Genomic DNA, 22,205 nt, shown 5'->3' on the forward strand with positions numbered 1-22,205 from the left:
TCTCTCTGGTTGAGTTGCTGTGCTGTGCTGTGCTCTGTGTGTGCGTGTGTGTGTGTGTGTGTGTGTCAGTGGTGTAAAGTAACTAAGTGCATGAGCCAAGGACATGAGAATCCATCCACACACCATGTTGGTGTGGCCCGCTGCCTGTAAAGAACCTTTAATTGAGTTTTTTCATCTCCTAAGTGACAGACAGGGAGGTGGAGGTGGTGAATGATGTGTGTGTGTGTGTGTGTGTGTGTGTGTGTGTGTGTGTGTGTGTGTGTGTGTGTGTGTGTGTGTGTGTGTGTGTGTGTGTGTGTGTGTGTGTGTGTTCGTTTTTTTGTTTTTGCAGATCTAGGCCTGTCACAATTATTCCGTAATCGTCAAATCGCAATTATTTGAGATAATAGCAATTATTTTGACAAAATCGTCAGTCATAATCGTTAATGATTTTTCACACGTTGAGAGCTTTTTCATATATTTTCAAACATTTTCTAAAATAGTGAAAATAGCAGATCTACAAGCTCACAACGCGTCGCACCTGCTATTTCCACTCTGTGTCATAATTATCTGCCATGTGCAAAGCCTTTAAAAGCCAAACAGAAATGTCATTTCAACACAATTTAAATCGTTAATCGCAATTATTTGAGTGACAATTAATCGTCCTGTAAAGCATTGGTTCTCAAACTTTTTCATGTCAAGGACCCCCAAATTGACACTTATTACCCCACGGACCCCCATTTGAAAAGACATGCCAGGGACCCCAATAAGAGAAGGTTTTTACGGCTCTCTAGCGGTGATTCTCAACCATTTTAATTTCAAGTACCCCCAGTTTAACATGCATTAGGCTACGGACCCCCATTTAATGGCATTTATACCTCTGGGACCCCAATTCATGTATAATCAATGTTAATTTAACTCTGAGAGTGTACAAATGGAACCAAATGGACCCGTCAGGGTCCATTTGGTTCCATTTGTACACTCTCAGAGTTACACACCCATAAGGGTCCATTTGGTTCCTGTCCATCATCTAGCTGGGGACCCCCTGGAACCCCCTCAAGTACCCCTGGGGGTCCCCGGACCCCACTTTGAGAACCGATGCTGTAAAGTTTCATAATCGTGACAGTCCTAAGCAGGTTGTGAGTTTATTTTCAAATAGCCAATGCATGCATAGGGTTATAAAGTGGTTAAACTGATGTTGATGATATACAGTATTAACTCATTAGATTTTTTTGTTTACTACTGGGGACCCCCTGGAACCCCGGACCCCACCTTGAGCACCATTGAATAAAACATGAACATTTAATTAGCTCTGTATGCAACTTTTAAAAAGCATTTATGTATGGATCAATTATTGATTTATTTATGGACCTTTATCGCATTACAGTGTAGTAGCTCAGTGGTTCTCAATGTGTGGTCCAGGGAACCCTTAGGGGTCCTTGGGAAAATTAGAAATAGTTTAAATTTGATTTGTGGCTATTTTTTGAAATATCGTCTCTTATTTGTGGGGGTCCCTGACACAAAATCTTTTCAAATGGGGGTCTGCGGCCAAATACAATTTGGGGGTCCTCCTTGACATGAACATGTTTGAGAACCACTGTGTCAGAGCCCGACCGATAGCAAAAAATAGCCGATCTACAAGCTCAAAACCCGTCGCAGTGCGACGCGTTTTGAGCTTGTAGATCTGCTATTTTTGCTATTTTCTGAATTGGAATCCTGAAAAGTAACATTTTTATTTCATTTCAAAAGCATTTAGTTATACTTATGTTAACTTTATGAACTTAAATACAAATACATTGGACATAAAAAAGACAATAGAATTTTAATACTAGTCATTAAAATTAAAGCGGGTCATGTTTGCATGTTTGGAATTGTAACAGCTGAAATCAATAATATATCAGTATTCCCATATTAACCTGTGGGCCGCATTAAGTGAAGGTGGGGGCCGCATGTGGCCCCCGGGCCGCTAGTTGCCCATGTATGACCTACGTATATTGGCCATTATTTGACATTCTTTTACAACATTGGTATCAGCAATTATGCAGCCGATCTGTCCTGTTTTTTGACATTCAACCTGGCATCTCTTATCTTGGGCATGTGATTTTTCAGGGGCCAAGATTTATACTTTAAAAAATAGCTGATCTACAGTACAAGCTTGTAGATCTGCGATTTTTGAAAACATTTGAATATGGCTTAAGTGGTTATGTAACCACATGAACCCTATAGCATCTAGAGCAGGGTAATTAACTGGAAATATACCGACATTTAGATCCTCTCACTGACTTTAATCTGGCTCATTTCGGTTCATTCCGTTAATGATTTCCCTCAGTGCTTTGTGTATGTATGAACTGATGTGACCTTAACGGGACGTTGTGTCCAGAGTTATGTCGTTTAAAGGGACAGTTCACCCCCAAAATGACTTTTTTTTTCTATTGATTAGTCACCCCATGGAGACTTGAATTCATGGATATTTTTTTAGTTTTTGTCTCATTCCTAAGACAATAATTTGATGACCGGCAGCGGTTAGGGTAGGAGACACAAAGAGTCTCCTTTGTGTCTCTTACCCTAACCGCTGCCTACCAGTACACTGGTCATCAAATTATTGTCTCAGGAATGTGACAAAGACAAAAAAAATATCCATGAATTCAAGTCTCCATGGGGTGACTAGTAATCAATAGAAAAAAAGTCATTTTTTTGGGGTGAACTATTCCTTTAAGTCAAATCACTTGTGCAGAGACATGGATTGTAAAAAACAAAGTTGCTGTATTATTATTCAGTTGAATTGCCTGACCACCAAGGAAGAGGAAGTGAGTTAGGCGTGAAACAGAGTTGTCGCCATTCTCGCTTTGTTTACGTTCGAGCACTTCAAGCTGTCACCATGCCGACAGCAAATACACCCTACAGGACGTTTTAATGGTTAATGAGTAAAGTAGTGAAGTGACTGTTTTGGACAGTGAGGAATACTTGTTTTGGGCTATATAGGTTTTAAGGCCTGAGGTTCCGATTCTACAAAATGTCTTCTAAATCCTAACAGTTTAAAAAAAAAACGTATGTTGCTATGTCAGTAAGCAAAGCAAAGTTTGTTGTTTACCCAGGGTGTCGGACTAAGCACGAAGCTTGTTTCCAGCCGGACCCTGCATGGAAGCCTTGCTCAAGGGCTATTCAGCGGTGATTCATGATTGATGTGATGAATTGGGGAATCGAACTAGGGACCTTCCGGTATCAAGGCCGCACCTCTAACCACTAGGCCACCGCTGCCACAGTGGTTTTCAAACTTTTTAATGTCAAGGAGGACCCCAAAATGATATGTATTTGGCCGCGGACCCCCTTCTCAAAAACATTTGTTCCAGGGACCCCCCAGAAGCAAAGATTGGAGTTAAAATGTTCGCTTTAAAATAATACATATATTGAAAGATTTGCACACATTTTCACAATTTTCCAAAAATAGACAAAGTGTAAAATAATCCTTTTTTTTTAATAGCTCAAATCAAAGAATGACATGCGTTCCAGGTCTTAATGGGTTAATGAGTAAAGTAGTGAAGTGACTGTTTTGGGAAGTGAGGAATTCTTGTTTTGACTAATGGGTTTTAAAATAACAAAACTTGAATGAATGCTAGTACCTCACAGCTTGGATATGATTGTAGATTAGACTGCTTGTGTTTTATAGGTGGTAGCCTTTTGAGGGGTTTGCACTGCAGGTACCAGCAACTAGGCCAAAGAAAAGGCTTTTTGGTCATGGCAAGGTACCAGTCAAGTCAAGGTTCTGTCTCTGCAATCACTGACAGTGGCCACATTTAGAGAAGAAGTCCTTAGATGGAACCCTAACATTATCTAAGAGTTTATATTACTAGTCCATTCCCGTTGGGGATCATTTTCATAGACCTGCTTACTTATTCCTCTGGCACAATGTGGCAACACTGATCCCAATCCCATAGCATTGGGGGAGCATGTAGAGTTAGACAGTGTTTCCAAAAAACTGCTGTAATTTGGGTAAAGTGAAAAAAACAGGCTTCCTCCACGGTGGGCATTTGGTAATGATGAATGGCAAGTGCAGAGACATTACTTCAGCCACTGAGGAGAACCAAGCACTTCAGACACACTGACAGACTGACATTCTGTTAATTATATGTAGGATTATGTAGGATATACCATGAACCCATTAAGATTGTTTATACCATGAACACATTATAGTTTATGTACCATGATGGCATAAAAACATTATCAAGTTAGTTTATATACCGTAGTATAGAGACCCATGATCATACACAGTATCATTCTGTGCCCTTAATTTCTTGTTTATTTGATCTTTTTGTACATGTGAAGATAAACATACTGTAAGTGGGGGTAAAAGTACACGCATCAGTTAGTGCAGAGCTTTACTTAACCCTTTAAGACCTGAAGCCGATTCTACATGTCTCCTAAATCTCAACAGTTTTCTGAAAAACGTATGTTTCTTTATCGGTGGTGCTCAATCTTTTTCATGTCAAGGACCCCCATAATTATATGTATTTGACCGCGGACCCCCATCAAAATATTTTGTTCCAGGGACCCCCCAGAAGCAAAGATTTGAGTTACAAATGTTCGCTTTAAAAATATATATATTCAAAGATTTGGACACATTTTCACGATTTTTCAAAAATAGCAGATCTACAAGCTCGTAGCGCGGCACTCTGTGAGCTTGTATATCTGCTATTTTTGAATAGCCCAAAGTGTAAAATAATGCTTTTTAGCTCAAATCTAAAAATGACACAGTTCCAGGTCTTAATGGGGTAAGTTCTACTAATGTTTGATGCTCTGAAAATTCAAGGCACATTTTTTTACCCGCTTTTTTTTACCCGCTGTCTGACATACCCTCCATTTGTCCTCACTCCACATTGACCTCTTGTCCTCACAGAGTCTATTTCTCAAATTCTTCCATACTTTTGGCTCTCTAATATAGAAGTAATCCAAGTACACACTGTGGCACGCCCTCCTGTGACTGTGCTTTTTTTTCATGAAAGTAACAGTTAGCAGTGGAAGGAGTGCAGGCTGAAATAAAGCGTATATAGTCACACACATGAGGGAGGCAGCTCAATATGTGTCCATTAATGCATCCAGACCGGGAACGCATCTGTCGAGTGCCGCGCTATGAGCTTGTAGATCTGCTTTTTTAATTTATTTTTTTGATAAATTTGTGTAAATCTTTGAATATATATATATATATGTTTTAAAGCGAACATTTTTAACTCCGATCTGTGCTTCTGGAACGCAACTGTCATTCTTTGATTTGAGCTAAAAAAAAGCATTATTTTACACTTTGGCTATTCAAAAATAGCAGATGTACAAGCTCGTAGCGCGGCACCGAGTGCCCCGCTACGAGCTTGTAGATCTGCTATTTTTGAAAAATTGTGAAAAATACGTGCAAATCTTTCAATATACGTATTATTTTAAAGCGAACATTTTAACTCCAATCTTTGCTTCTGGGGGGGTCCCTGGAACAAAATATTTTGAGATGGGGGGGGGTCCGCGTCCAAATACATCTAATTTTGGGTGGTCCTTGACATGGAAAAGTTGGAGCACCACTGATATTATAGCAACATATTTTCAGAAAACTGCAAAGATTTGAGTTGTTGAGCAACAAATGTTTGCTTCAAAAATATATAATATGTATTCAAAGATTTGCACATATTTTCACGTTTTTTCGAAAATAGCAGATCTACCAGTTCGTAGCTCATTATACATCTGCTATTTTTGAATAGCCAAGAGAAATGTAAACATGACACAGATTCTTTCCCGGTCTAAATGGGTTAATGCGGTTCAGACATGGATGTGTTCACTAAACTGAATGGAAACACTGATAATTGCCTCGTTATGTGAAAGGAGGTTGAGAATAAGCAGACAAAATGACCAATCTTGTTCCATTTCCTTCCTGGGTCTTCTTCCCTTTTTATAATGAGGTAATATATATAGTGTATAGGTCTATGGATGTCTCTGTCTGTGGAGCTTAAAGGAGAACTCTGGACCACGTTATTCATACATTTTTACAGTATATGATATTATTATATCCTATAGGACGAGTGGCACTGTAGAAAACTCCATCCCGACTCGGGTCCACCGCAGCTAATAAGCAGAGCGGGCGGTCCATGCGCTAGATTGTGTATTTTTATCGCGATTTTATATATCAAGTCAATTTTGAATTCCGGACTTTCACTTGTAACAGAGTGAGTTCTACATTGCAGAATTGATACTTTTACTTAACTCTTTAACACATTGACTGCCTAGATCGAATTCATTCGATATTAGCTTATCATCACTTGCATGCCTAGATCGAATTAATTCGATATTAGCAAAAAATTAATTTTTCAAAAAAAATTCAAATTTTTTTTTTTTTTTTTTTTACTTTTTTGACCCAAAGACCAAGGAGATATGAATTTTCGAAGATCTTTACTCTCATCCACTTCCTTGTTAACTTAAAACTTTAAAATTTTGTATCTCGGCTCCTGAGTACTTTTTTTTTCCCATTGAAAAATCTCTGGCATGAATAACAATGAAAAGTGAAAATAGTTCTGGCAGTCAATGTGTTAAGACCGGGAACGCATCATCTGTGTGTCATTTTTAGATTTCTTTGGCTATTAAAAAATAGCAGATATACAAGCTCATAGCGCGGCACCGAGTGCTGTGCTATGAGCTTGTAGATCTGCTATTTTTTTTTTATCGTGAAAATTTGTGGCAAAATCTTGGATTATATATTTTTTAAAGCATTTGTAAAATATTTAGTTCCAGGAACCCCCAGAAGCAAAGATTTGAGTTACAAATGTCTGCAAAAAAAAAGAAAACAATTCAAATATTTGCACAACTTTTCATGATTTTTCAAAAATAGCAGATCTACAAGCTCATAGCGCGGCACTCGGTGCCGCGCTATGAGCTTGTATATCTGCTATTTTTGAATAGCCCAAAGAAATCTAAAAATGACGCACAGATGCGTTCCCGGTCTTAAAGAGTTAAGTAAAAAAAAAAAAAGTACTTTTTCCACCCCTGGTTTTTAGTGCCAGCGTCAGAGTCCGAGTCAGGCAGACTTTACCACCAGTCTGCTGTTTAGTTCTGTGAAAGAAGCTGAATAAAATGCCACTAACCTTCACTGCCTGACCGCACAATGGACTCCTTCCCTGACATGCTTAAGATTGGCTGCCTGGTGCCTCAGTGGCCTTTTGAGTTTTTATTGTTGTTGTTGTGTTGAGGACAAACAGTCCCTACACTTACTTTTTCCTAGAATGCCAATTTTCTACACAATCCTTTTAACCGCTTCCTTTTAGGAAGAAAAGGCCACAAAGCCTGATCTTAAAGCCTGTGGTTTTTGGCTTCTAAACAGCTGTAGATCTGCTTTAGTTGCTCCGCCAGGTCCACATAGCAGCTCCATACGGGCAACTGGCGGCCCGGGGGGCCACATGCGGCCCCCACCTTCACTCAATGCGGCCCGCATGGTTAATATCAGAATAATGATATATTATTGATTTCAGCTGTTACAATTCCAAACATGCAAACATGACCCGCTTTAATTACTACTTAAGTCTATATTAGTACGGTAGGTTAATGACTAGTATTACAATTCTATTGCGATGCATTGTGAGCTTGTAGATCTGCTATTTTCAAAAGACATTTATTTATACATTTTGAAAACTTGTAAAACGGTACATTCTGCATAATGAGTACTTTCTGCTTTTGGTACTTCTCAAAGGAAATTTTGAATTCCGGACTTTTACTTGTAACAGAGTATTTCTACATAGCAGTATTGATACTTTTACTTAAGTAAAACAAAAAATTGAGTACAACAGGGTTATGGTGAAGGAAAAGATGTGATTCTTGAGACTTTTGAGAGCGAGCTATAGCAAGAGAGAGAGAGAGAGGTAAGAAACAAGCCTCCTCCGGTCTGAGAAACAGAGAGAATAAATGACTGTGTGAGAAGGAAGGAAAGGAGGGGGGGGGGGGGGGGACAGAGGCATAAAGAAGATGTGTGGGCTGTGTTGGCCGTGGACGGCACGGCACGGCCCTGCCACCCTCTATGCCACCCTCTGTGCCACGTGACACTGTGGTCTGCTGTCAGTCCCAGCACTGTGGGACTGGACCATAGGGAACAATGGATGGACTCCCAGCTCATTCAGCTATATATAGTCAGCGGTGTAAAGTAACTAAGTACATTTACTCAAGTGCTGTACTTTACCCATTAAGACCTGAAGACGATTTCTACAAATATCTTTAAATCCCAACAGTTTTCTGAAAAAAACCTATGTTTCTATATCAGTGGTGCTCTAACCTTTTCATGTCAAGGACCCCCAAGATGATATGTATTTGACCACGGACCCCCATCTCAAAACATTTTGTTCCAGGGACCCCCAGAAGCAAAGATTTGAGTTAAAAATGTTCGCTTTAAAATAATATATATTCAAAGATTTGCACACATTTTCACGATCTTTTCAAAAATAGCAGATCTACAAGCTCGTAGCGCGGCACTCGGTGCCGCGCTACGAGCTTGTATATCTGCTATTTTTTAATAGTCAAAGTGTAAAATAATGTTTTTTTAGCTCGAATCAAGAAATGACACAAATGCGTTCCAGGTCTTAATGGGTTAAGAACAATTTTGAGGTACTTTTACTTTACCGGAGTATTTCCAATTGTCTCTGTACTTTTACTTCTACTCCACTACATCTCAGAGGAATATGTTATACTTTTACTCCACTACAATTATTTGAAAACCTCAGTCACTAGTTACTTTGCAGATACAAATGATTACATTATGAAACATACATTAACCACTTCAGCCCAACCCACTGAGCATTTTTCGGGCTATTAGACGTCTAGAATACGTCTAAGGGCTAGGCTAAAACTAGGTTATAACTGGTCTACAACAACAGTGAAAGTTTTTTAGCCGTCTAGGCTTAGCCTAGACGTTGATTAGCTGTTTTTTAAGCGTCTATTTATAGACCGTCTATATTATAGCCGTTGAAATGACGTCTATAATATAGACTTCTATATATAGACGCTTAAAAACAGCTAATCAACGTCTAGAATAAACCTCAGAGACGTCTAAAAAATGTTCGCTGTTACACCAATTATAACCCTGTTTTAGACGGAGGTCTAATAGCCGACTATGGCTCACTGGGTATTTTATACCACTGGCTATTTGAAACTAGCCGATCACTGTTTAGTTTAGCCCCTCCCCCTCTGCTAGCCAATCCAATTAAGGGGATTACTCAGGATATATCCCAGTGGAAGTCGCCGCCGGTTAAGTCTTCTTTCCAAACATAATGCTCCACTACACACTGAGCAGTGCTGGGGGAAAAAAGTACTCACATTTCTTACTTAAGTAAAAGTATCAATACCGCAATGTAGAAATACTTGTCCGTTCACAGTTAAGTCTGGAATAAAAAAATGTACTTGAGTAAAAGTGCAAAAGTGTCGGTGTCAAAATGTACAAGGTTATTCAAGTTTTCAAATGTATACAAATCTTTTTTTTTTTTTAAAAGAGCAGATCTACAAGCTCACAATGCGACGAAATTGTGAGCTTGTAGATCTGCTCTTTTTACATGGTCGAAATGTATACAGGGCTGAATGTGGTTAATGTGTGTTTTGTGATAACAATCAAAATATACAAAGTAACTAGTAACTAAAGTTTTCAAATAATTGTAGTGGGAGTACAATATGTTCCCCTGAGGTGTAGTGAACATTGGAAATACCCCAGTAAAGTAAAAAAAAAAAGACCTCAAAGTTGCACATAAGTTTGATTGATTGATTGTAATTTTTATTTGGCAAAATAATGTAAAACAACACAGTTACATTTATAATACTTTTGTCTAAAAGGTCCTTGCGGACTTGTTTCAGTTGGGGTCCTTGGTATTAATTTCATAGACATAGAAGCAACCAAACAGTTCAAATATCAACATAAAAATACAGAGAAAAAATACCAATATGTACAAAAAAAAAGCATGAAAAAAATATATATACAAAAAAGGGGAGGGGGGGTGTCGTCTGTCTACCGGGAAACTGGTACTACCCCCTCTTATGGAGTTTTTAGGGCTGTTTTGAATGAGCCCAGCGAACTACATTTGTTGAGGGATGGGGTTAGACTATTCCATACCGTGGTGGCCGTGCTGTAGAAGGAGAATTTTCCCATGTTTGTTTTATGGGTGGGTGGTACCAGATTGTTGTTTACGCTCCCTCTAGTTTCGTGACTGTGGGTGTCACTGACTTTCTGGAGGTATTTAGACAGATATGCAGGTATAGGGGGCATTTCGGGCAAATCTGCATTTACAATTTTGAAGACCAGTCCCATTTTTAGTTGTTTAACCCTGTCTTCCACCCTGAGCCAGCCTAGGCTGGCAAAGTGAGTGGGAGAGAGGTGGGTCATGGGCCCCGGTCCGAGAAGTACAGTACTTGAGTAAATGTACTTTACACCACTGATCCATCCATGTGTCTGCCACCTCTCCCAGCACACTGATGTAACAGATGGATCCTTCAGAGAGGAGGAGGAGGAGGAGGAGAGGTTAAGGTAGCAGAGCTGAGTATAAATAAGTCATGGAGCTTCCCCTGTGTTCAGCAGCCAGGTGATACAGCAACACCATACACACTGCCCCAGGGGAGAGTAGTGTCCTGGCCCTGGGCATGACAGCTGGCACCAGGGCGGGGGGGGGGGGAGTAACTAAGTACATTTACTTAAGTACTGTACTTAATTACAATGTTGCTATTTGAAAATAGCCGATCTACAAGCTCACAACACGTCGCATCGCGACGCCTTGTGAGCTTGTAGATCGGCTATTTTCAAACTTTTTTGTACTTTTACTTTTGGTACTTTGAAGGGCAAGACCACTTTGGTAGAGGTTTGGGTTGTGTAGTTACCTTGCCATGATGTAACTCCAAAGGTGGGCAAGAAATAAAAAATAATTGCTCCATTGATTAGAAATTGATAATTAAAAATATGCTCCTCATTGACTTACATTGTACGGTAAAACAGCTCTCAAAGTCACTCTTTTAGCACAAAAACGAACGCAAACAAAGTTGATTCAGACAATATAGAACATCACCAACCCCAGTACTGTTTTTTTTTTAAATAAAAATGTCAACTTCCTGTTGATTTTGCCATTAGAAAACCTGGACTGGATCGGCGGATCCGGATCCAGATCTTCAAATAGTAAAATCAACAGGAAGTTGACATTTTTATTAAAAAAACAAACAGTACTGGGTTTGGTGATGTTCTATATTGTCTGAATCAGCTATGTTTGGGTTCATTTATGTGCTAAAGGAGTGACTTTGAGAGCTGTTTTACCGTACAATGTAAGTCAATGAGGAGCATATTTTTAATTATCAATTTCTAATCAATGGAGCAATTATTTTTGATTTCTTGCCCACCTTTGGAGTTACATCATGGCAAGGTAACTACACAACCCAAACCTCTACCAAAGTGGTCTTGCCCTTTAAGTACATTTTGACTAAAGCTCTAACATCTGTCTAATGGGACTGTATTGATCGTCAGTCAGTCACACAGAAACTCAGCCTAGGGGCTGTCGGGAGATATGACTGCAAATCGATATCAGGGTTTCAAGCTTTTGCCTTGGTTAAAAATAAGTGTTAAAGGAGTAGTTCACTCAAAAAAAAACGTATTTCCTATCAATTACATAACCCATGAAGCATTGAATTCTTTAATATGTTTTTGTTTTTGTCGCATTCCTAAGCCAATATAATAATAAGACCCTAATGTATCCGGTAGGAGACACAAAGGAGACTCTTTGTGTCTCCTACCGGATACATTAGGGTCTTGTTATTATCATCAAATCATTGCATCAGGAATGCGACAAAAACAAAAAAATCTCCATGAATTCAAGGCTTCATGGGGTGTGTAATTGATAGGAGTCATTTTTTGGGCGAACTACTCCTTTAAATAGTTCTGCACTGTGATAGTACTCATTGCTATTAGAGTGTTTGTTATGTAACAGGAGTCTCCCTGTCTCTCCGGCTCTTGAGTAAACAAAATGCATTTTCAGAGTCGGGATACCAATTTTATCCAATCAGGAGATAGATCTCAGGCAGGATGCAGATTAAACAAGGGAAATTGAAAGCAGACACAATTGGAACTGGAACACTATAAAAATGAAGCTGATAAATGGGTACTCTCTCCTGATTGGCTGATTTTTTTTGCAACCCACCTGAACATGTATTTTGTTTTAACTGAAGAGCTGGAGAGACAGACCCTGTTACTGAACACTCTGCAACAATGATTACTATCAGAATATATCACTTTTAATATCACTGAACCATTATGAGAAACAGTGGAAATATCTATATAAAGATCTGCAAGCTCACAATGCATCACAAGTTCACAACGCTTTGTGAGCTGGTAGATTGGTTATTTAAAAAAGCATATATATCACACCACCATTGTACAACAAAATACTCTTGTGGTTCACTACCTGAGGGCTCAGGTGGTTAATCAGACATATCTATTTAGGCGATCATAAAACAAATCTATTAGAATTTGTTTCTGTCGATTCGTTGATATATACGAAATGTAAAAGAAATTATCTCAAAAAAACCTTGCTTCTCGATTAATCAGTTAAAGGGCAAGACCACTTTGGTAGAGGTTTGGTTTGTGTAGTTACCTTGCCATGATCTAACTCCAAAGGTGGACAAGAAATGAAAAATAATTGCTCCATTAATTAGAAATTGATAATTAAAAATATGCTCCCCATTGACTTACATTGTACACTGAAACAGCTCTCAAAGTCACTATTTTAGCCCATAAACGAACACAAACTAAGCTGATTCAGACAATATAGAACATCACCAAACCCAGTACTGTTTATTTTTTTAATAAAAATGTCAACTTCCTGCAGTGGCGCGGGAAGGGGGGGGCTACGGGGGCTGCAGCCCCCCTGATGATGGGAAGGGATTAAAAAAAAATGTTTTATTACATTTAAATTTAATTAAAATAATTAAATAACGTAACCCTAACCTAACCCTAACCCTAAAACCGAAATAAAGTAAAGGAAATAAAGTGCCAAAACCCACCCAAACCCGCACATTTTTCGACCCGAACCCGCAAAAAAATCGCGCGCGCGGACGAGACGCATGCATGCGCGCGCAGCGCGCGTGCATGCGTCAGGCGGATTCCCCCGACGCTCAGCCCCCCTCTGGCTATTAAGTACTTCCCGCGCGCCTGACTTCCTGGTGATTTTACTATTTGAAGATCCGGATCCGCCGATCCAGTCCAGGTTTTCTTTCTAATAAAAATAGCTAAATCAACAGTAAGTTAACATTTTTATTTAAAAAACAAACAGTACTGGGTTTGGTGATGTTCTATATTGTCTGAATCGACTTTGTTTACATTCGTTTACATGCTAAAAGAGTGACTTTGAGAGCTGTTTTACTGTACAATGTAAGTCAATGAGGAACATATTTTGAATTATCAATTTCTAATCAATGCAGCAATTATTTTTTATTTCTTGACCACCTTTGGAGTTACATCATGGCAAGGTAACTACACAACCCAAACCTCTACCAAAGTGGTCTTGCCCTTTAACCTACATGACCAGGTTCGGTTATTGGTAAAAAATATTCTAAGATATATTTTTGGTTAATTTGCCCAGCCCTTAACCCATTAAGACTGGGAACGCATGTGTCATTTCAAGATTTATTTTGCTCTTCAAAAATAGCACATATACACGAGCTTGTAGATCTTCTATTTTTTTTTATTGTGAAAATGTGTGGAAATCCTTGAATATATATATTTTTAAAGCAAACATTTGTAACTCAAATCTGGGGGTCCCTGGAACTAAATATTTTACAAATGTTCGCTTTAAAAGTATATATATTTTCAAAAGATTTCCACCAATTTTGACGATAATTTTTTTTTTGCAGATCTACAAGCTCATAGCGCGGAAAAAAATAGCAGATCTACAAGCTCATTGCCGCGCTATGAGCTTGTAGATCTGCTATTTTTTGAATAGCCAAAGAAATCTGAAAATATGTTCCCGGTCTTAAAGGGTTTAACTCTGCCCCAGCAAATCAACTTCAGTGAGCAGCTGTTCCAACATCTGCAAGCTGAACCCATAAACACTGCATTCCCTGACCTAACGGATCTCTCAACATCTTAACATGTTTATGGTTATTATTATAGCCTGACAAACATCACATGTAGTATCTCTGCAGAGTCCTCCTAACCCACACATTATTGTTTTCACACATATTTTGTCAAAAAGTGCAAAATATTTGATTAAAGTTAAAATGCTCTTAATAGTCGCAACATTTTTATTAAGCATAGTTTATTAAACGTCAGTATATGAAGAGAACACTTAACTTAATGAACTCGCAAACAAGTATTGCATTGTTGCATAATAGCTACATAATTGCCGATACCAATGTCGTCAAAAAAGGCAAATAATTGCTGACCGGTGTCTCATCACATATATATATCATCTGCAGTCCCTACTTAAAGGAGACTGACTTCCGTCAGTCCTCCCTGACTTCCCTGTCTTCCCGGACTGATAACAAAACATCTTAAGACGTTTATGATGGATGGGTCGAGGGAGGAGGAGCGAATGGAAGCAGAGGAGAGGAGAGAACACACTGATTACTTTATAGAGGCAGTTCACCACTGTAGCCTGTCTGTGTCTGTCTCTGTGCCTGTGAGGGTGAGGAGGAGGTGCTGTTACATTGGGTGAGGGGGGGAGGGGGGGGGGGGGTGCGAGAAGAGGAACGCTGGGCTCTCTGTGGCTTCTGCTTTTACAACTGTTATGAGTGTGACTGGATGGTTGTAGCTGAGTGCAACCCCACCCCCCACCCCCCCACCCCCCCCAGCCAATTCACTTCCCACTGAGATGACCAAGAGTCAAACTGACTATGTAGTGTCATTTATTTGATTCTGCCATGACCAGGACCAGGGTGGGTAACACATTTTGTTCTGTACTTGTGTGGCATGACAATAAAACTCCATGAACCTTGAACCTTGACAACAACAACAACCCTGGTGACTGTTTGGAAGTTGATAATTCAGTATCTGGTAGTGGATGGATGGATGGATGGTGTCATGTGTCTGTGGACTGTTTGTTTGTTTGCTTGTTTAAACCACACTGGAAGGAATAGGAATGAGTTGGTGCTGTGGTGGTCTGACCTGCTTGACCCTCCTCAACCACCACACATTAGTTTGGCTTGCCTGGGCCTAATCTGAGTTCCCAGAAGTTTTCGCCAGCTCTCGCATACAAACGGGAGGGGCGAGGAAACTTCTGGGCGGGATGTAACTTACGCTCAGAATCTGAGCGGACACGCCTCTTACCGGTCTGAGAGCTGTGCAACTCGTCTAAACCATTGGTTCTCAAAGTGGGGTCCGGGGACCCCCAGGGGTACTTGAGGGGGTTCCAGGGGGTCCCCAGCTAAATGATGGACAGGAACCAAATGGACCCTTATGGGTCTGTAACTCTGAGAGTGTACAAATGGGACCAAATGGACCCTAACGGGTCCATTTGGTCCCATTTGTACACTCTCAGAGTTAAATTAACATTGGTTTTACAATATGAATTGGGGTCCCAGAGATAGAAATGCCATTAAATGGGGGTCCGTAGCCTAATACATGTCAAACTGGAGGTCCTTGAAACTAAAATGGTTGAGAATCACTGCTAGAGAGCCGTAAAAACCTTCTCTTATTGGGGTCCCTGGCTTATCTTTTCAAATGGGGGTCCGCGGGGTAATTAGTGTCAATTAGGGGGTCCTTGACATGAAAAAGTTTGAGAACCACTGGTCTAAACAGTCCGACGAGAGGCAAACAGCAGTACACAACAATGGCGGCCGCAATTTCTCAAGGAGAAATTGCTTCCCGTCGCTCCTATTTACATGCAACACCCACTGCATGTGGATCCCGCCCCCTTGTCTTCATTGGCTGTTGATTTGAATCAGAACGCAGTGGCCGCGCCCCTGCTGTCCAGGCTCTGAGGCGAAGTCTCCCAGACTATAGCCTGGGCCTGCTTACACTTAATACTAGAACTAGAACTAGAATTACTAGAAATACTGTAGCATCACGGTTAGGCTGGTCACTGTCATTACATACTCGTCTAATCACAATATTATTTGAGATACTCGCAATTATTTTTGCATACTCGTCTTAATCAAATATTGACCCATTGAGACCTGAAGCCGATTCTACATGTCTCCTAAATCCCAACAGTTTTCTGAAAATCATATGTTTCTGTATCAGTGGTGCTCAATCTTTTTCATGTCAAGGACCCCCAAAATTATATGCGGACCCCCATCAAAATATTTTGTTCCAGGGACCCCCAGAAACAAAGATTTGAGTTAAAAATGTTCGCTTTAAAAATATATATATTTCAATGATTTGCACACATTTTCACAATTTTTCAAAAATAGCAGATCTACAAGCTCATAGCACGGCACTCGGTGCCGCGCTACGAGCTTGTATATCTGCTATTTTTGAATAGCCCAAAGTGTAAAATAATGCTTTTCAGCACAAATCTAAAAATGACACAGTTCCAGGTCTTAATGGGTTAAAAAAGCAGAAATAGCAGATCTGCAAGCTTACAACGCGTCCCTCTGTGACATGTTTTAAGCTTGTAGATCAGCTATTTCCGCTATTTATTTATTTTTGGGGAAAAAAAGAACATCTCATCTCTGACACCCACAGAGCATTGTACGTACGTCGGTCAGGTCAGCATAATGTGAAAGAGATAACGCTTACAGTACATAATCATTCTTCACACCTAACATTGCGTAAGTTATAAGCCACATCCTGGCTGTACAGTCATTAGTCTGCATTAGTATAGCAAAGCACAGCTCCACTCAGCTGACATGATGAACCTCACCCGCTCAGTGCTGTAGCTGCAATACGTATGTTGTTTACTGGGTTAGTGTCTTTGAAGCGCTACATGGTTCTTCTCGTTGCACTCTAGTCTACTTAACAATTACAGTTTACAATGTAGGCATTTAGCAAACGCTCTTTATCCAGAGCGACTTCAAATGTAGGATCACAGGTAAACCAAGAACCTAGCATCAGTCTAAACAATATACTATTCTGTTGTTAAGCCGTGACGTACAGTATGTGCCCGTCAGAACAACTTCCGGGTCCAAGTGTGTGTTTTGCCAATATGCACAGTGCTGTGTCCCTCGCTGTTTTAACAGATCTGAGACTAAAATAACGACTTAAGCGTCATTCTACCGCTTACCTGGCAACGACAAAGAGAAGAGGAAATGGTTACTTATATATATATATATATATATATATATATATATATATATATATATATATATATATATACACAAATATTATATATATAATAATGATAATAATCATATATAATAAATATGTATATAAATACATGTATTAGCCTACTTTGTACTGTCTATGATATTAGCATTAAGACCCTTTTTACCGCTCAATGGTTCATTTCTAAAAAAAAAAAGGAGGTTAAAAATGTCATCGCAACCTCCCGTTCCCTTTATTCCACCTTTGAAAATAGCATGTCTCGGTCAAAAATACATAGTAAAAAAAAAAGTACACAGGGGCCGAGATACAGGATTTTTAATTAAGTAATAAGATAACCAAGAAGTGAATGGAGCAGTACATCTTCGGATCACGTTATCTTGGGTTCTGGACGTCCCCCCCCCATGAGTTAAATGTCACAGACTTAACGATTGATGTCTTTTTGTTGTTGTCACAGAGAGGGCCACAGACGGGGGTCTGCAAAATGAGGACTGGACCCTCAACATGGAGATCTGTGACATCATCAACGAGACGGAGGAGGGGTGAGTTGTATGAGCGTTTTATGTGACCAATCAGTGTGACCTGTTTAATGCTATTATTGGTGCTTCATGTGTAAGGGGGGGGGGGTCCGAGGGGGGGTCCCCAGCTAAATTCTTGATAGTTGAATTTAGTACCAAGTGGACCCTTATGTAACTGAGAGTTAACTCTTAGTGTAGATCGGGGTCCCACAGTTAACTCATTGAGTGCCCAAATTATTATTATCTATTTCTGGCCATTACAATTTTTATTTTTTTATTTTTTCAAAGTAAAAAAAAAGTGCTTAGGAAGCGAGATACAGCCTTTTTAAGTTATAAGTTAAATAAGGAGTGGCTGCAGCTGCAAATCTTCAGATGATGATATCTTGGGTTTTGAGTTTTTTTCTATTTTTTTCAAAAACACGTGAAACACGTTAATGGCACTCAATGAGTTAAATGAGTCAAAAGATGATATGAAAATGGGAAACCGTGGTCTTAAAGTGATAATTCACCCAAAAAAATGAACCATCCCTTTAATGCGTATGAAACTGGGGCGTCCTTGGAAAGTTAAAAGGTTGAATATCACTGTCCTACTGTCCAGAAGCTGCTGTCTGGTAACAGTTCTGTTTACATCATGGATCATGAGAGAGAGTGTAAGTTCAGCATCAGGGCAGGTCCATGACTCATCCCACACTGACACCACTGCAGTGTTGCCAGATTTTGTGAGAAAAACAAGCAACCTGGTCTACGAAAACAAGCCCAAAAGAAGCGACCACATGAGCACACACACACACGGCTATTTGAACATAGCAGATCTACAAGATCTAAAAACATTTGGAATGTTTTTTAAACATTTTAAATTTACACACATTTCGTATAGGGGTCCCTGGCACAAAATATTTTCCGGTCCACGGACAAATACTTATTAATTTGGGTGGTCCTTGACTTGAAAATGTTTGAGAACGACGATTAGGAAACAAGCCCAAATAAGCAACTACCCTTTAGAAACAAGCCCCAAAAAACCCCGCAACTACCAAGCGACTCGACAGAAAAACAAGCCCAAAGTCACTTATAATAAGCAGACCTGGCAACACGGATGAATGACTGAGGGACAAGAATCGTTTGTTGTAAAAAAAGTAAAAATTATTTTAAAAAATGAAATAAAATAAAATAAATAAATCTGTTTGAGTCTGTTTTGGCCACATGGAAAAGTGTCTTTTTTATGTTTTTGGCGAAGAATTTCCCAAATGTTCAGAAATAGCGACAATAGCTAAAATAGCAGCTCCATTAATTCCTATATTTGGCCGTTTTGACTGAGTGACACCATCGGATGACAAAGTAATAAAACAGGGCTCAAATGGTTCAAATGTTCTATTCAGATGTTTTTGTTTCCTGCTATTCTATGAGCACTGTTTCTCTTCATCGTGCACATTCCTGCCGCCCACGTGCACTCTGTGGTGTGGCACACACACACACACACACACACACACACACACACACACACACACAGCTCAATCTATATTCTCCTCAGCAGAACACTAGAGAGTCTTGTGTTCAGTAGAAACTCATTCATTTAGACAGCACCACACTATGGGCTCTGTTGTGGGAGAGAGAGAGAGCACAAGAATTCCAAAAATGCATCTCTGTCGTTGTTGTTTCTTTATGAACAAAAGTGGTATTAATTGGGATTAACGTCCAGCCACCACTGTTCCTGGGGAAAGAAAGCAGAGCGATCGCCCATTTAACCTCGATCAACCTCAGAAACTCAACGTTTTTACTTAAGTTTGTATAGGAATTGGTTGTGTCTGATAAAATTAATATCAAATATCTAAATGCTGAATCAAGCAACTTAAAAACTGTCCGTGGTGCTCCCAAAAGCTTGAGTAGACGATAAAATTACCCATTCCTTTTTGCTATGGTATTTAAAAAAGGGTGGGAAAAGATTTTAATATATATATTAGTGATGCGCGGGTTGACCCGTTACCCGCGGGCCCCGCGGGTTGTCAACCCGCGGTGCGGGCGGACAGTCAAGATTTCAGAGGCAATAATGCGGGTTGCGGGTAATCAAAACCACTCACACGCAAACAAAATCACATTTAAGCCTATTATTAATATTTGGATAAAACTACCATTGAACCCATCATAATTATTGAAAGTTTTTATCATGATCTGACAATTTCAGTGTGGGTTCATTCCCGACAGCCTGGTGCTGCTGTGTCTCACAGCGCTGCAGTTATCCCATAGATCAGCCTGTTCTTCGTACCATGGTGTTGCGCGTTGAAAATATCAGACCTACAAGCTCACAACACGTCGCAACGCGCCGCGTTGTGAGCTTGTATGTCTGCTATTTTCGATACGCAACAACACCGCCATACGGCGAAGCACAAATGAAGCTTTACACATCTCCTCCTAATCAGCGCTGCGTACGGGTGGTTCGCTCGGGTGTAATGATAAACATATATAATATATATATAAGGGTGTAATGATAAACATATATAATATGTATATATATATATATATATATATATATATATATATATATATATATATAGGGTGTAATGATAAACAGAACCAGGGTCCCGAAGTGATAGAATATGAACCAAGCTGGCCCACTTGACGATAATAAAACCCGTCAAAACCAGAACTCGTATGGGTCGTGGATATTATACAAGCAAGCACAGTGACTGTCTGTCTGCAATAGATAAAGTGAAAGTTGGTGACACACATTTCAGGCAACTAAGGCAAGTAATCAACCTCCCTTGTGCCATCATTCATGTATAACATTAACAAAATTAAACACAAGCTGTATGTTTTGCATATTAAGGTTGAATGAGATGTAAAGGCCAAAACATTTATTGATTTGTTCATACTGATGTGCGATGTAGGCTACGGTGTCGCGCAGCAGTTCACTCACACTCACTCATGATTATCTTCTTTTTTTTCACCGCGGGTCGCGGGGCGGGTCGAGTCGTTGATTTATCGTTTTGTGGCGCGGGTTGAGGCGGGTTCGGTTCCGTGGCGGGGCGGGGCGGGGCAGGTCATGAAAAAACCCGACCCGCGCATCACTAATATATATATAATCAAATATATCAATTTCCATTTAACTATTGCAGCTTAGTAGTAGCTTATTACTGTTATCATTATTGCTGTGTGATTGGCCTGCTCGTGATGAGAGTCCTGCCCACAAAGCTTACTGATGTCAACATTATGTCTTACTATCTGTGAGACATACTGGGACTGGGACTGGAAAATCACACACACACTGATTTTTATTTTATTTTACGGCCCCCCGGCTATGTGTCGAGGTGTCCATGAGCAAGACACTTTTAACCCCCCCCCCCCCCCCCCCCCCCTCACCAGAACCATCTGAGCAGCCTTCAGCTGGGTAAAGCTGGTGAAAACTGAATTTTGCCTGCAGGATTAACCAGGTCTCCCCTTTCCTTTTCCCTCTCTCTGTCTGTCTCTGTCTCTCTTTGTCTCTCTCTCTGTGTGTGTCTGTTTCTCTCTCTCTTTATCTCTCTCTCTGTGTCTCTGTGTGTCTCTCTCGCTCTCTCTCTCTCTCTCTCTCTCTCTCTCTCTCTCTCTCTCTCTCATGTTCTCTTCCTCTTAACTCTAACTCTTCTAAGCTCTCTATAAAGGCCTTTGGGTTCATAAATGTCTCTCTCTATAAAAGGAGTTCATAAAGGTGTGTTACTTGGGGGGAGAGACCAGGGAGTGGAGTCGACCTGCGTTCTTTTTATGACAAAGAGAGAGAGACAGAGAGAGAGAGAGACAGAGAGAGAGAGAGAGAGAGAGAGACAGAGAGAGAGAGAGAGAGAGAGAGAGAGAGAGACAGAGAGAGAGAGAGAGAGAGAGACAGAGAGAGAGAGAGAGACACAGAGAGAGAGAGACAGACAGACAGATGGTTAACGTCTGCCCTGAGTGACACTCAGTCAAACTGTCACACTGTCACACACGCAGACTGGCTGGTATCTGTTTCTGTGTCACAGAAGAACAGTGGTGGAAAAAGTACTACATTTTTTTTTACTTAAGTGAAAGTATCAATACTACCGCATTGTAGAAATACTCCATTACAAGTAAAAGTCCAGAATTCTAAATGTAGTTGAGTAAAAGTACAAAAGTATTGGTATCAAATCATTTCAATAGTTTTCAGATGTATACAAATATTTTGAAAATAGCAGATCTACAAGCTCACAATGCGTCACACCGCGACACATTGTGAGCTTGTATATAGGAGCTTGTATAGGGGACTGAAGTGGTTACTGTATGTTTTGTGATAATTTTCAAAATATACAAAGTAGCCTAACTATAACTAAAGTTTTCAAATAATTGTATTGAAGTAAAAGTATAATATTTGCCTCTGATATACAGCAAATGTTCTTAGTTACTTTCCACCACTGGTCACAGAAGAACTAGGGCTGGGCGATATGGACAAAATCAAACATTACAATATACAGTGGCGTGCACAGACATTTTGA

At 39.9% G+C, this 22,205-nt stretch overlaps 1 protein-coding gene across 4 annotated transcripts in view; it reads left to right on the forward strand.

The window, feature by feature from the left end:
• The window catches only part of tom1l2a (target of myb1 like 2 membrane trafficking protein a), an 86,032-nt gene that overhangs the window by 14,808 nt on the left and 49,019 nt on the right, over positions 1 to 22,205 (forward strand). For all 4 annotated transcript variants that reach the window (XM_084071170.1, XM_084071171.1, XM_084071172.1 and 1 more), the window contains exon 2: positions 17,670 to 17,754. In XM_084071170.1, the coding sequence (XP_083927296.1) occupies positions 17,670 to 17,754 (85 nt within the window). The remainder of the gene's footprint in view (positions 1 to 17,669; positions 17,755 to 22,205) is intronic.

The sequence above is a fragment of the Gymnoscopelus microlampas genome, assembly GCF_963454915.1.
Source record: "Gymnoscopelus microlampas genome assembly, chromosome: 11".
NCBI lineage: Eukaryota > Metazoa > Chordata > Actinopteri > Myctophiformes > Myctophidae > Gymnoscopelus > Gymnoscopelus microlampas.